This window comes from Hyla sarda, chromosome 4 (assembly GCF_029499605.1).
Source record: "Hyla sarda isolate aHylSar1 chromosome 4, aHylSar1.hap1, whole genome shotgun sequence".
Lineage (NCBI taxonomy): Eukaryota > Metazoa > Chordata > Amphibia > Anura > Hylidae > Hyla > Hyla sarda.
Window position 1 is genome coordinate 189,643,818 of NC_079192.1, and position 16,081 is coordinate 189,659,898.

Sequence of the window (16,081 nt, forward strand, 5' to 3'; positions counted from 1 at the left end):
TACTTTTCAATGACATCACTTATTTTATTACAAAATCTACAGCAAGGCTATAATAAAATAAAAAAGCAGTTTTGCAACTTATGGTAAATTTCATATCTACCTAGCGCACTTTACAGTTAAAATGACAAGTTATCTTTATTCTCTAGGTCAACATGATTACAACGATACAATTGTTGAAGGTCTTGTTTTATTTTTACTACTTTTAAAAAATTCTAACTTTTTATAAGAAAATTAATATGCTTAAAATTGCCATTTTTTGACCTCTATAACTCTTTTATTTTTCTGTATACAGTGACCCCCCGACCTACGATGGCCCCGACATATGATCAAATCGACATACGATGGCCTCTCAGAGGCCATTGCATGTTGATGTCAGCATCGACTTATGATGCTTTTTTATGTCGGGGCCATCGCATTAAGTGCTATCCGGCAGCGCAAAATGCTTAAGCTGCTGCCGGATAGCAGCTTAATGTTCCCCGTGTGGTGCGGTAAGTATTACTTACCCCTCCACGATGCTCCAGGGTGCCCTGCGGGTCCAGCGCTGGTCTTCCGGTGTCTTCTCGGCCCTCTCCGATGACGTCAATACGCTGCTGCGCACGTCATCCAATAGGAATGGTGTACGCAGCGGCGTAATGACGTAGCTACGCAGGCCTAGTAAGGCCTTGCGGAAGACAGCAGAGGACCGGAGAAGACAGCGGAGGACCAGAGAAGACCAGGAGAGCCCAGCGGATGCCCGGGGTCACCATTGGGAGCGGCAGGAACACCATCGCGAGTGGCGGGGACACGCGAGTACAGCTTCCTATACTTTACATTGCACAAATCCCTCAACATACGATGGATTCGACAAACGATGGCTTGTTTGGAATGAATTACCATCGTATGTTGAGGGACCACTGTACAGGGCTGTATGAGGGCTAGTTTTGCGCTGTGATCTGTAGTTTTTATCAGTACCATTTTTGTTTTGATGGGACTTTTTGATTGCTCTTTATTCTTTTTTTTCCTGATATATGCAACTTAGCAGTTTGGCTTTGGGCCAAACTTGGGAGCAGAGCCTAATGCTATGTTTAAACAGCGAAATTCTTGAGGAATGTCTGGCCAGTGAACATTCCGCATCAGCAGAACATGCTGGCGCTAGGACCGCTTGGAATTCGCAGAAGGAATCGAAATGTCAATTGTTTCTGTGAAGGCTGGAATTTAAATTTCCACACATGTGAAAATGACCTAAGTGTTCTCTTGGTTTTCAGCCTTTATCCAAATCCAGGATAGGGAAGCTGGACTTCAGCTGCAGGGGAGAAACCAGGTCTCTACTGCAAGAATTCTCCCGTTAAGTGGTAGCTGGCCAGGCAGGCCAGAACACCCTGATGCCAAGAACTGAGGATACAGGCAGGTGAAGAAAGCTGACACTATAGTTGGTATTAGTGCAGCAATAGAGTCTGATGAAGCAGACCAGACTTGGAGTTATAGCTGAGCTGGAGCTTTTAGTCCAGAAGAGCTGAGGAGCTCAGATGCACCCAGGTGGAGCAGGTTTAATTGGAAGACAGTCAATCCAGGTCATACACAGGAGAATCAAGCACATACAAGGCATATGAGTAGGATAGGAATAAGGAGTGCACACTGGCTCTATAAGGGGAAGCAGGTGCATGCCTCTGACCCCTATTGGACACCCCAGAAACTGTCGCAGTATGTGCAGAAGGACTTCCACAGCCTACAGCAAAGTGAAGGAGCTGCACACACAGCACAGTGCTGGTAAGCAGTGGTACACATTGTTCCCCTGGGAACTCAAAATGCTGGCGTTACACCAAAAATCTGCAATTGTGGACTTTGGTATTTTAAAGCCATTCATGGTGCGGTTTCACTAATGCTATTTTTTTAATAGTTTGGACATTTCCGCATGTGGCAATATCAAATATGTTTATATTTATTTTTATTTACATTTTTTTATTTGAAAAATTTGAAAAGGGGGGTGATTTCAACTTTTATTAGGGGGAGGCTTATTCGCCTATGTTAAATTTTTTTTAAACCTATTTTTTCATGATTTTTTTTAGTCCCCCTAGGGACTTTTGATTGCTTACACTGTTTAATGCTATGTCATTGTCACGATCACCAGTGCCAAGCATTAGAGGTGAGTCTGGGCTTATAGCAGCTATTTCTCACCATCTCTGAAGCAAGCGTATCCCCTGCGCATGGTTCAAAGACGAGTAACATGAAATTACGTAAATACGTAAACGTATTACCGCTCGTGATATAGTTATATGTCATAAGGCGGAAATGGGTTAAAGGGATTTTTCCTATTAAAAACAGTTTCACTAGTGAACAAAAATCTTAACAAACAAAAATTTACAGTTTTTGTGCTGCCTTTCCTGGAACTTGACTCCCTGGCAAACATTTACACCCTATACCACCTGCATGGACAGGGAAAGGATACAACCTCACCTCCCCCTCCAAATGTGAAGAAGAGATTGGTATGGTATCCTTCCTATGGACATGTGGGCCATTCTCCTTTCAAATAATTTTCATGGGAGTAGAGGCTAATATAGCTGCAGAAAAAGGCCCAACCCCACAGGACGTCCAACAAGCTCATATAGATGTGATGGTGAAAAGCTCACTCATATTGTGTATATTATACAAGATCAACACCACCATAAGACTATATAGGATCAACTTTTTAAATTTTACAATTACAATAACTAAACAGAATTGTAAGTCTTCATAGTCTTGTTGATTTTCATTGAGTTATATTAGTAAGCATAGCACTTTTCAGGGATTTTACATCAGTTTAGATTTGTTTGTAATGTAAGTAACATTAAACACCCATGACATAGGTTGTAAGCTTGCATATTTTGTCCAAAATATTTACCAATACCTTATATTTATCATTGTTGCTGAACAAAATCTGGACTTGTGATGTTGGGGATACCATACATGGGGTATTAATACTTTGTGTGGTGCACTTTAAAGAGGCTGGATAACCCACCTGATATAATAGTATGTGCGTAACCAATAGGCTATAAGACAGCATGGTGCACTACACACCAAGAAGACTTATCTGTGTACGTGTACTAACTGTAACTGTTTATTTGTAATACTAAGCATCCACTTCATCATGATGTGTCTGTCACGATGCCGGCTGGCAGGTAGTGGATCCTCTGTGCCAGAGAGGGATAGCGAGGACCGTGCTAGTGGACCGGTTCTAAGACACTACTGGTTTTCACCAGAGCCCGCCGCAAAGCGGGATGGTCTTGCTGCGGCGGTGGTGACCAGGTCGTATCCACTAGCAACGGCTCACCTCTCTGGCTGCTGAAGATACTGAAGATAGGCGAGGTACAAGGGAGTAGGCAGAAGCAAGGTCGGACGTAGCAGAAGGTCGAGGCAGGCAGCAAGGATCGTAGTCAGGGGCAACGGCAGGAGGTCAGGAACACGGGCTAGGAACAGACAAGGGAACGCTTTCACTAGGCACTAAGGCAACAAGATCCGGCAAGGGAGTGCAGGGGAAGTGAGGTAATATAGGGAAGTACACAGGTGATCACACTAATTGGTAATAGGGAAGATTGGGCCAGGCACCAACATTGGTGCACTGGCCCTTTAAATTGCAGAGACCCGGCGCGCGCGCGCCCTAGGGAGCGGGGCCGCGCGCGCCGGGACAGGACCGACGGAGAGCGAGTCAGGTACGGGGACCGGGGTGCGCATCGCGAGCGGGCGCCACCCGCATCGCGAATCGCATCCCGGCTGGAGGCGGTACCGCAGCGCACCCGGTCAGTGGATCTGACCGGGGCGCTGCAGCAACGAGGATGAGGCGAGCGCTCCGGGGAGGAACGGGGACCCGGAGCGCTCGGCGTAACAGTACCCCCCCCCCTTGGGTCTCCCCCTCTTCTTGGGGCCAAAGAACCTGAGGAAAAAAAAGTAAATTTTTCCGTGATGAGGTCCGATGCACATTAGGAGGGGTTCTGTGCGGAAACGCATGAGACAGTCCAATCTTTTATTGTTAATACAATAGATGTAGAGGGGTCTGGCGAGACTGGTCACAGGGACGTAGAACCTGTTGATAGGAGAGGCCAAAAAAATTTTTCCTGCAGATCCGGAATCCAAGGAGACCAAAGTAGAGAAGGAGAAGGTAGAGGCAGATATCCGCACAGGCACAGTAAGGCGTGGAGAAGCAGAGTTGACATCAAGAACTGTGTCACCTTTGTGCGGAGTCAGCGTACGTCTTTCCAGGCGGGGAGGACGGATAGGACAATCCTTCAGGAAATGTTCGGTACCGGCATAGTACAGGCAAAGATTCTCCATGCGGCGTCGTGTCCTCTCTAGAGGTGTCAAGCGAGACCGGTCAACTTGCATAGCCTCCGCGGCGGGAAGCACAGGAACGGATTGCAGAGGACCAGAGGAGAGAGGAGCCGGGGAGAAAAAACGCTTCGTGCGAACAAAGTCCATATCCAGGCGGAGCTCCAGACGCCATCCGGAAGAACGCATGTCAATGCGAGTGGCCAGATGAATGAGTTCATGTAGGTCAGCAGGAGTCTCCCGTGCGGCCAGAACATCATTAATGTTGCTGGATAGGCCTTTTTTAAAGGTCGCGCAGAGAACCTCACTATTCCAGGACAACTTGTAAGCAAGAGCACGGAACTGAATGGCGTACTCGCCAACGGAAGAAACACCCTGTTCCAGGTTCAGCAGGGCAATCTCGGCAGAAGAAGCTCGGGCAGGCTCCTCGAAGACACCACGGACCTCAGCGAAGAAGGACTGGACTGTGGCTGTGGCAGAATCATTGCGGTCCCCATTGTCACGATGCCGGCTGGCAGGTAGTGGATCCTCTGTGCCAGAGAGGGATGGCGAGGACCGCGCTAGTGGACCGGTTCTAAGCCACTACAGGTTTTCACCAGAGCCCGCCGCAAAGCGGGATGGTCTTGCTGCGGCGGTAGTGACCAGGTCGTATCCACTAGCAACGGCTCACCTCTCTGGCTGCTGAAGATACTGAAGATAGGCGAGGTACAAAGGAGTAGGCAGTAGCAAGGTCGGACGTAGCAGAAGGTCGGGGGCAGGCGGCAAGGTTCGTAGTCAGGGGAGATAGCAAAGGTACTGGTACACAGACTATTAAACACACAATAACGCTTTCACTAGGCTCTAGGGCAACAAGATCCGGCAAGGGAGTGCAAGGGAGGAGACTAGATATAAGCAGGGAACAGGTGGGAACCAATTAAGCTAATTGGGCCAGGCACCAATCATTGGTGCACTGGCCCTTTAAGTCTCAGGGAGCTGGCGCGCGCGCGCCCTAGAGAGCGGAGCCGCGCGCGCCAGCACATGACCGCAGGAGACGGGAACGGGTAAGTGACCTGGGATGCGATTCGCGAGCGGGCGCGTCCCGCTGTGCGAATCGCATCCCCAACGGCCATGAGAGAGCAGCGCTCCCGGTCAGCGGGACTGACCGGGGAGCTGCAGGGAAAGAGACGCCGTGAGCGCTCCGGGGAGGAGCGGGGACCCGGAGCGCTAGGCGTAACAGTACCCCCCCCCCTTAGGTCTCCCCTTCTCTTTATCGGGTAACTGCCTCCCCTGGGATGAGGACACCGGGAAAGGATGGAGGGATTCCTCAACGGCAGGCAGAACCGCAGGAGTAGGAATGGGGAGAGAGGGCAGAGGGCGGGACCTGGCACGGGGCAGTGTGACACCAGGAGGAGGGCCATGAGGGGACACAGAAGCTTGCCTGATGGAACTGGGAGGGGGGGAGGGGCATTTCCTGTGGCAGGCAGAGTCCTTAATGACCTTAGGGGGACCAGATACAGGAGGAACCACAGAGTTACGGCAAGGGTTACTGGGAACCGGTTTTAGACAGTTCTTGGAACAAGAGGACCCCCAACTCTTGATCTCCCCAGTGGACCAATCCAGGGTTGGGGAATGAAGTTGAAGCCAGGGAAGTCCAAGGAGAATTTCCGAGGTGCAATTGGGGAGGACCAAAAGTTCAATCCTCTCGTGGTGAGATCCGATGCTCATAAGAAGGGGCTCCGTGCGGAAACGTATGGTACAGTCCAACCTGGCTCCGTTGACCGCGGAGATGCGGAGTGGCTTGACAAGACGGGTCACCGGAATATGGAATTTATTCACAAAGGACTCCCGAATAAAATTTCCAGAAGCTCCAGAGTCCAGACAGGCCACGGCTGAGAGGGGAGAGCTGGCTGAAGTGGAAATCCGAACAGGTACCGTGAGACGTGGAGAAGCCGACTTGGCATCAAGAGACGCCACACCCACGAGAGCTGAGTGTGAGCGTGCGTTTCCCAGACGTGGAGGACGGATTGGGCAATCCACCAGAAAATGTTCAGTACTGGCACAGTACAAACAAAGATTCTCTTCCTTACGGCGATTCCTCTCTTCCAGGGTCAGGCGAGACCGATCCACTTGCATGGCCTCCTCGGCGGGAGGCCTAGGCGCAGATTGCAGTGGAGACTGTGGGAGAGGTGGCCAGAGATCTAAGTCTTTTTCCTGGCGGAGCTCTTGATGCCTCTCAGAAAAACGCATGTCAATGCGAGTGGCTAGATGAATGAGTTCATGCAGGCTAGCAGGAGTCTCTCGTGCGGCCAGAACATCTTTAATGTTGCTGGATAGGCCTTTTTTAAAGGTCGCGCAGAGAGCCTCATTATTCCAGGAAAGTTCAGAAGCAAGAGTACGGAATTGTATGGCGTACTCGCCAACGGAGGAATTACCCTGGACCAGGTTCAGCAGGGCAGTCTCAGCAGAAGAGGCTCGGGCAGGTTCCTCAAAGACACTTCGAATTTCCGAGAAGAAGGAGTGTACAGAGGCAGTGACGGGGTCATCACGGTCCCAGAGCGGTGTGGCCCATGACAGGGCTTTTCCAGACAGAAGGCTGACTACGAAAGCCACCTTAGACCTTTCAGTAGGAAACTGATCCGACATCATCTCCAGATGCAGGGAACATTGGGAAAGAAAGCCACGGCAAAACTTAGAGTCCCCATTAAATTTGTCCGGCAAAGACAGGCGGAGGCTAGGAGTGGCCACTCGCTGCGGAAGAGGTGCAGGAGCTGGCGGAGGAGATGGTTGCTGCTGCTGTAGCTGAGACTGAATCTGCTGTAGCTGCGACTGGAGTTGCTGAGTCATGGTGGTCAAGTACGACAGCTGGTGATCTTGTTGGGCAATCTGTCGGGCTTGCTGGGCGACCAGTGTGGGGAGGTCGGCGACAACAGGCAGAGGAACTTCAGCGGGATCCATGGCCGGATCTACTGTCACGATGCCGGCTGGCAGGTAGTGGATCCTCTGTGCCAGAGAGGGATGGCGAGGACCGCGCTAGTGGACCGGTTCTAAGCCACTACAGGTTTTCACCAGAGCCCGCCGCAAAGCGGGATGGTCTTGCTGCGGCGGTAGTGACCAGGTCGTATCCACTAGCAACGGCTCACCTCTCTGGCTGCTGAAGATACTGAAGATAGGCGAGGTACAAAGGAGTAGGCAGTAGCAAGGTCGGACGTAGCAGAAGGTCGGGGGCAGGCGGCAAGGTTCGTAGTCAGGGGAGATAGCAAAGGTACTGGTACACAGACTATTAAACACACAATAACGCTTTCACTAGGCTCTAGGGCAACAAGATCCGGCAAGGGAGTGCAAGGGAGGAGACTAGATATAAGCAGGGAACAGGTGGGAACCAATTAAGCTAATTGGGCCAGGCACCAATCATTGGTGCACTGGCCCTTTAAGTCTCAGGGAGCTGGCGCGCGCGCGCCCTAGAGAGCGGAGCCGCGCGCGCCAGCACATGACCGCAGGAGACGGGAACGGGTAAGTGACCTGGGATGCGATTCGCGAGCGGGCGCGTCCCGCTGTGCGAATCGCATCCCCAACGGCCATGAGAGAGCAGCGCTCCCGGTCAGCGGGACTGACCGGGGAGCTGCAGGGAAAGAGACGCCGTGAGCGCTCCGGGGAGGAGCGGGGACCCGGAGCGCTAGGCGTAACACCCATCAAACTTGTCCGGCAGGGACAAGCAGGGGTTAAGAACGGCCGGTTGCTGCGGAGGAGTTGCAGGAGCCGGCGGAGGAGATGGTTGTTGCAGCTGTAGCTGTGACTGAAGTTGCTGTATCTGCGGCAGCAGCTGCTGTGACTGAAGTTGCTGTATCTGCGGCAGCAGCTGCTGTAACTGTGACTGAAGACGCTGTGTCTCGGAGATCAAGTATGCCAGCTGTTGATCTCGTTGGGCGATCTTTACGCCAAATTTGTCCGGCAGGGACAAGCAGGGGTTAGGAAGGACCGGTTGCTGCGGAGGAGTTGCAGGAGCCGGCGGAGGAGATGGTAGTTGCAGCTGTAGCTGTTGCTGTATCTGCGGCTGCAGCTGCTGTATCTGTGACTGAATACGCAGTGCCTCGGAGGTCAAGTATGCCAGCTGTTGATCTCGTTGCGCTATCTGTTGCGACTGCTGGGCGATCTGACGAGCTTGCTGGGCGACCAGCGTAGGGAGGTCAGCGACAACTGGCAGAGGAACTTCAGCGGGATCCATGGCCGGATCTACTGTCACGATGCCGGCTGGCAGGTAGTGGATCCTCTGTGCCAGAGAGGGATAGCGAGGACCGTGCTAGTGGACCGGTTCTAAGACACTACTGGTTTTCACCAGAGCCCGCCGCAAAGCGGGATGGTCTTGCTGCGGCGGTGGTGACCAGGTCGTATCCACTAGCAACGGCTCACCTCTCTGGCTGCTGAAGATACTGAAGATAGGCGAGGTACAAGGGAGTAGGCAGAAGCAAGGTCGGACGTAGCAGAAGGTCGAGGCAGGCAGCAAGGATCGTAGTCAGGGGCAACGGCAGGAGGTCAGGAACACGGGCTAGGAACAGACAAGGGAACGCTTTCACTAGGCACTAAGGCAACAAGATCCGGCAAGGGAGTGCAGGGGAAGTGAGGTAATATAGGGAAGTACACAGGTGATCACACTAATTGGTAATAGGGAAGATTGGGCCAGGCACCAACATTGGTGCACTGGCCCTTTAAATTGCAGAGACCCGGCGCGCGCGCGCCCTAGGGAGCGGGGCCGCGCGCGCCGGGACAGGACCGACGGAGAGCGAGTCAGGTACGGGGACCGGGGTGCGCATCGCGAGCGGGCGCCACCCGCATCGCGAATCGCATCCCGGCTGGAGGCGGTACCGCAGCGCACCCGGTCAGTGGATCTGACCGGGGCGCTGCAGCAACGAGGATGAGGCGAGCGCTCCGGGGAGGAACGGGGACCCGGAGCGCTCGGCGTAACAGTGTCCATTTAATCTGAACGACTAAATACTTATAGATTCGATTTGTTTAGACTTTAGAGCATGTTTGTTCTCTAATAATGTTAGTATCATTTTAGTTTCATGGAACATATTGGGGAAAACGTGTTGAAAGAAAAACTATCTTTTTTGCTCATAGCAGCCAATCAGTCCACAGCTTTCATTTTAACAGTTTAAGAAATGTAAGGTGAACTCTCAATGGTTGCTATGAGAAACAGAGATTCTTTTTAAATTATCTCCTTTAATATGTCTGATGACATTTGGCCATAATCAGACATAAGTCTTTAAAATCAGTTTTGATATTATAGGGAACTATGTAATTTGTAGTGTGCAATGGCTGTATTATAAATATTACAGAGGAAAATTTAAATCTGACTGTTAAGTTTTAAGTAAAGTTTTGGAACAATTTTACATTGATGTTCCCAATAGCTATCATAGGTGGATATCCTTCTATTTCAACAAACACCTATGTAACTTATATTTGGGACTGAGGGGGTAATGTGAGAGCTGTATAAACATTGGGAAAATAAGTATACAAAATAGCTCTAAATTGCCACCTACTGGAGAGCAAGCCAAATGTTTTCTTTCTGATTTCAAATATGCTAACTTACATATTATGTATTACAAATGCAACTATATATGTAAACTACTGAAGATAAGTAAATATAAATTTTACAGAAAACCTCAGGCAGGGAAGGAAACAGAGATTTATCGAAACCAAAACACAGAAAACATGGAAAACAAATGACTGTGGCAACTATCCAGATTCCATCTATTTTGTCTTGGACTGTTTTTCAAATAAAAGTAGCAATATTGTTGATATATAAAACTGCTCTGCTCTTGCACTAGTTTTATGTCTTTCCTGCTAGTCCATATCCCATCTAGCTTTTTATAGCATACAACAAAAATGTGTTCTTACCTAAAACTCCCCACTATAGCACTGGACTCAGCATAGCTGCAATTATCCTTTGTGTAAATTCTGGTGGCACTACAGTTGGACACATCACCAGCTGTTTTGGAGTAAAGAAGGCCAAAATGTTGATCTCTACAACAGGATGGAGATTGAGCATGGTGTCCTTTGTACCAGCTGCTAGTTAGCAACCCAAAGTTATTTGGGAGTACAAGTTGAGTACTTGCACACTGAACTTGGACTGATTACGTATTGGGACATTTGAAATATTTTGTGATAAACCCACTCCAGTAATGTGTTATGTTTGTAAAGATTGGCTTTGCAGTATACAGTACATATACAGAAAAAAAAAGATCAATGAACCAGGATACATGTACAGTAGGACAACAAAACTGAATATGACTGAACAAGGAAATGTTGCTACTCATGTATCAAACTAGAAGAATACAAAAATTCAGTGCACTCACCATATTGCAGGCTTCATGCTTAATTGTAGAGTTTATGGATGTACAGCTATTTAGACAATAATGCAGAAGAGGTGGAGAAAATTTTTCCTAAAGTGGTGTTCTCAGCGGCGCTCTCCTCTGGATTCTCGGGGGCTATTAAGCAAATAACCGGCAAGTAAATGACTTTTTATTTAAAAGAAATAAAAAATTGGTTTATTGAGGGCATGCAACGGAACAACACGTTTCGAGGAGCTGCACCCCCTCTTCGTCAGGTTCCGAAGAGGGGGTCCCGCCCCTCGAAACGTGTTGTTCCGAGCATCCAGAGGAGAGCGTCGCTTAGAACACCACTTTAGGAAAAATTTTCTCCACCTCTTCTGCATTCTATAGACAGTCCTCCACAAGCTGAGCACGCGACCGTTGCAGGCTGTACTCCTCTGTTATACCACTGACTGTGGAATCAAGCCCTCTATGGTATTGTGCTCATAGTACAACACCCAAAGGTGAGCACACTTTTTACCTTCATCCATATGATTCATTTCTGAAAAAGGATAATTACGCTTAGATGCGCATTGGTCTATTCTGCTTTTTTTTTTTCATTTAAAAAAACAGCTGCTTTTAGACAATAAAGCATGAAGCCTGCAACATGATGATTGCACTGCATTCTTGTATTCTTCTAGCTTAATGCATTCATTTACACTACTTCAGCGCAGTAGCACCGCCGGCAATGGTCTAGCAGCTATCTATAGTGTGGTCACAGATTAATAAGCTGAACCCTAGCTCTGCCGAGGTGCTGGCTCTACTTGTTTGACTGTTGCCACTCATGTCATTACACTGTCCTTAAACAGACCATTATCTAATTTTATTATGAAAGGTCGGTCTAACAAAAAGACTTTTGCATTAATGCAACCAAAGATCATATTTCAGGATTTTGAAGAAAAAGAAACATAAGTGTTACCTGCAAGCCACTCTCCTTCAACCTATGTATCTCCTCTCTGCATAACCTCAGCTCCTCCTGTAACTTCTCCTGTTCCTCCTGGCTGAGACGGTGACGTTTTTGCAGTTCCTCAATCTCAGTAAGGAGTCCAGCACACTGCAAGGGTAAGCAACAAACTCAATACACCAGGTAATGAGTGTGATGAGTGATCAACCGTAAGTAAGGAACATATATGGACTATTTATGATATGGATATGATCATAGTTGTACTACTGCTTACTAACATTTGCATCCAACCTGCTCTTTGATCCTCCTATCTGCTTTTCCATTTACAAAACTCTTCTACTCAATTCTATCATAAACACTGGTGTTATATTATAAACACTGGCGCTATCTCTACCACCGCTCATCACCCACTCCGTGTGTTTGCCAATATCTGTGCTAACATCCCATCTGCCTGCAAGCTAAAATAAAGCTATGCACTTTATTTGATGCTACGTTGGAGGGTGAGCTAGACAGAACACCTATGGCAACCTGGGCAAGTTCTGGCCAGTGGTTTAATTTGCTGACCCAGAAGTCCATGGGGTCTTGGCTCATGATGTCTGTCAGAGAAAGGGTACAGTTTAGGTAAGCATCAACCTGGTTGTTCAGGTGGTGGTGTACATCCCTCTGTTGACGATTCATTTCAATAGGTGATACCAGATGTAAAATCTTCATCATCACATACTCCAACATGATGTGATAGTGCTGGCAGAAAGAGTGGAGCATTGACTCAACTGGGAGCAGAGAGTATACCCTCATTTGGAAGGTATATGTTACTGGAAAGCCTTGGAAAGCTTGCTGTGTAGCTTCTCCATATGAAAAATCTATTTATCATCCTTCACCATGTTTCTCTGATTAGTTTCCAATGCCACAGCTGAAAGTCAAACTGGCTAGAAAAACTGTCTGACTGCTGCATGAGGAAGTCTTTCACTGCTTTGCATTGCTGGTACAGGCGATCCAATATGTGTAATGTTCAGTTCCACCATGTTGGAACCTTGCAAATAAGGCAGTGTTGAGGAAGACCTTTTTGGCGTTGTAGGTCAAGGAAGTTATGTTTAAGGGCATAAAAACAGCTAAATCAAATGCAAACTTTCCTACATATAGCCAGCACATCACCGAGACATCAATTTTTTTTTTAAAAGAACAAGATTTAGCAAATGTGCCATACAGGGAGAATGTCATGTCACCTAGTCTCAACGGCAAGTCTCATTAATATTTCCTGGCCTCATTACAGTAGAGCCTCGTTCTGCAAGATGTTGACCAAGTGGGCTGTAAAACATATGTATTTGCCCTGGTCATTGCTAAATATCTACTGTTCCATACATAGTGCTGCACACTGACAACTGCATGAAGTGCACATAAATGTGCAAAGCTGGGACGGATTTTTTGGCAAAATAATGGTGACTAGGTAAGTGTCATCTGGTCTGGACAAACCTCATTAGTTTCCTAAAGGACAGGTATGCATTAAGGCACACTACAATATGGTGACTGGGTGAATACTGTTGCCTGTATGACATACATTGCCCAATAGATAACTGAAGAGATAGAGGAGAAGGACATGAAACTGATGAGAACTAGTCAGAGACTGCACTGCCTGTGGACAAGTCCTGGCTGCTAGACAAATGAGAGGGATCTGAAGGAGATGCAGTAGCAGGGGCAAGGTATTCTTCACATTATGGGGCATCTAGACTGTCCCATGCAGCCTTGTGATGCCGTTCCATGTGCCTACGTGGAAAAGTATTTCCTATATTTGTACCCTGGCCACAGTTTACATTCTGCCATATTTTCAGCATCTGGTAAAGTAGAAAATAATTTCCACATAGCATAATACCAGACAGGTACACCACAGATGCAGCAGCATTGCCGTCACCAGACCAGCAGGCCCACGTTTAGGACGTTTTACATGTGTTCTGGCACTACCTCGGCTATGCTCCTTTTACCTTACAGTAGCAACACCCTCCTGCTCTGAACTCTTAAACTCCTCCTCAACTGGTTAACAGGTTCTCTCCAACACATTATCATCAAACTCCTCCTCATTGTCCCCACAACTCCCCTCAGCATGAACTTCTGATGTCTAATTATGGGCTTCTTGCTCTCCCTTAGCATATCCACCTTGATTCCTTTGTCTTTCAATCTCACCACCACACCCACTAGTGCTATGCTCGGCAACTGCTCCCACTTCCATCACCTTTGCAACACACTCCAAAGGCTGACTGACCTCACACAACACCTCCTCATGGCTAATGATATCCTTCTGCTTAGCATTAGGGGGAAGCAAAAACTGAGATACAGTGGGGATCAAAAGTTTGGGCACCCCAAGTAAAAATTTGTATTAATTTGCATAAAGAAGCCAAGGAAAGATGGAAAAAATCTCCAGGAGGCATCACATTAAAGATTAGACATTCTTATTATATGTCAACAAAAGATAGATTTTATTTCCATCATTTACACTTTCAAAATAACAGAAAACAAAAAAATGGCGTCTGCAAAAGTTTGGGCACCCTGCAGAATTTATAGCATGCACAGCCCTCTTTGCAAAGCTGAGACCTGCCAGTGTCATGAATTGTTCTCAATCATCTTCTGGGAAGACCAGGTGATGTCAATCTCAAAGGTTTTAAATGCCCAGACTCATCTGACCTTGCCCCAACAATCAGCACCATGGGTTGTTCTAAGCAGTTGTCTAGAAATCTGAAACTGAAAATAGCTCACAAAGTTGGAGAAGGCTATAAGAAGATAGAAAAACATTTTCAGATGTCAACATCCTCTGTTCGGAATGTAATTAAGAAATGGCAGTCATCAGGAACAGTGGAAGTTAAAGCAAGATCTGGAAGACCAAGAAAAATATCAGAGAGAACAGCTCGCAGGATTGTGAGAAAAAAAAATTCAAAACCCACGTTTGACTGCACAATCCCTCCAGAAAGATGTGGCAGACACTGGAGTTGTGGTACACTATCCCACTATAAAGAGATACTTGTACAAATATGCTCTTCATGGAAAAGTCATCAGAAGAAAACCTCATCTACGTCCTCACCCCAAAAATCAGCATTTGAACTTTGCAAATGAACATATAGACAAGCCTGATGAATTTTGGAAACAAGTTCTGTAGACCGATGAGGGTAAAATGGAAATTTTTGGCCAAAATGAGCAAAGGTACGTTTGGAGAAGAAAGGGAACAGAATTTAACGAAAAGAACCTCTGTCCAACTGTTAAGCATGGAGGTGGATCAAGCATGCTTTGGGGTTGTATTGCAGCCAGTGGCACAGGGAACATCTCACGAGTAGAAGGAAAAATGGATTCAATAAAAAGTCAGCAAATTTTGGATGCTTACTTGATGCCATCTGTGAAAAGGCTGACGTTAAAGAGAGGATGGCTTCTACAAATGGATAATGATCCTAAACACACCTCAAAATCCACAGGGGATTACATCAAGAGGCGTAAATTGAAGGTTTTGCCATGGCCTTCACAATCTCCTGACATCAACATAATCAAAAATCTATGGATAGACCTTAAAAGAGCAGTGCGTGACAGACAGACCAGAAATCTCAAAGAACTGGAAGACTTTTGTAAGGAAGAATGGGCAAAGATACCTCAAACAAGAATTGAAAGACTCTTGGCTGGCTACAAAAAGCGTTTACAAGCTGTGATACTTGCCAAAGGGGACAGTACAAGATATTAGCTCTGCAGGGTGCCCAAACTTTTGCAGATTACATTTTTTTGTTTTCTGTTATTTTGAAAGTGTAGATGATGGAAATAAAATCTAACTTTTGTTGACATATTATAAAAATGTCTAATCTGTGATTTGATGCCTTTTGGAGATTTTTCCATCTTTCCTTGGCTTCTTTATGCACATTAATACAAATTTTTACCTGGGGTGCCCAAACTATCAGACTATCTAGGACGGACATTTCCACTTTGACATGTAACTGATGATGATAAGGAATTAATTGACACCTGACTCAATGTCGTAATGTCAGACTCTTCTTCCTCCTCGTGAGAACACCTCAAACAAGTCAACCAGTCCCACAAGGACCGTACTAACCTGCAAAACCCCACAACCCCTGGAGAGTGCTGACACAGCTGCTACTTCTATTAGCAGGCAGCTGGCTGCTGCTGCTACCTGTACTTGTGCTGGTACTGCTACCATCATTCTTCTGTGTAGTGCACCAACTGAACACAGTAATGCAGGTGACAGGAGGTCACTGTCTGAGGTCAGCTGACTGTTCAATGCTTTGCTCAGCTTGTAATGTGAAATCTATATGGACTTGTTCTGCAGTGACACTGCTGGCAGAGATTTGTAGTGCACCAACTAGACACAGTAATGCAGGTAACAGGAGGTCACTGTCTCAGGGCAGCCCACTGCTCAATGCTTTGTCAACTTCCTTTTAACCCCTTGCCCCAGAACGACTTTGCGGCACAGCAGAGTTATGAAGCAAGCTCAGGAGCTGAGCTCGTATCATGTCCGCACGGTCCCGGCTGCTATCAGTATCCAGGACCCATGGCTAATGCCGGACATCGC

General features: G+C 47.4%; 1 protein-coding gene across 9 annotated transcripts in view; it reads right to left on the reverse strand.

Moving 5' to 3' along the window:
• CCDC136 (coiled-coil domain containing 136) overlaps nucleotides 1-16,081 on the reverse strand; it is a 71,294-nt gene that overhangs the window by 16,470 nt on the left and 38,743 nt on the right. For all 9 annotated transcript variants that reach the window (XM_056573121.1, XM_056573122.1, XM_056573126.1 and 6 more), the window contains exon 8: nucleotides 11,545-11,679. In XM_056573121.1, the coding sequence (XP_056429096.1) occupies nucleotides 11,545-11,679 (135 nt within the window). The remainder of the gene's footprint in view (nucleotides 1-11,544; nucleotides 11,680-16,081) is intronic.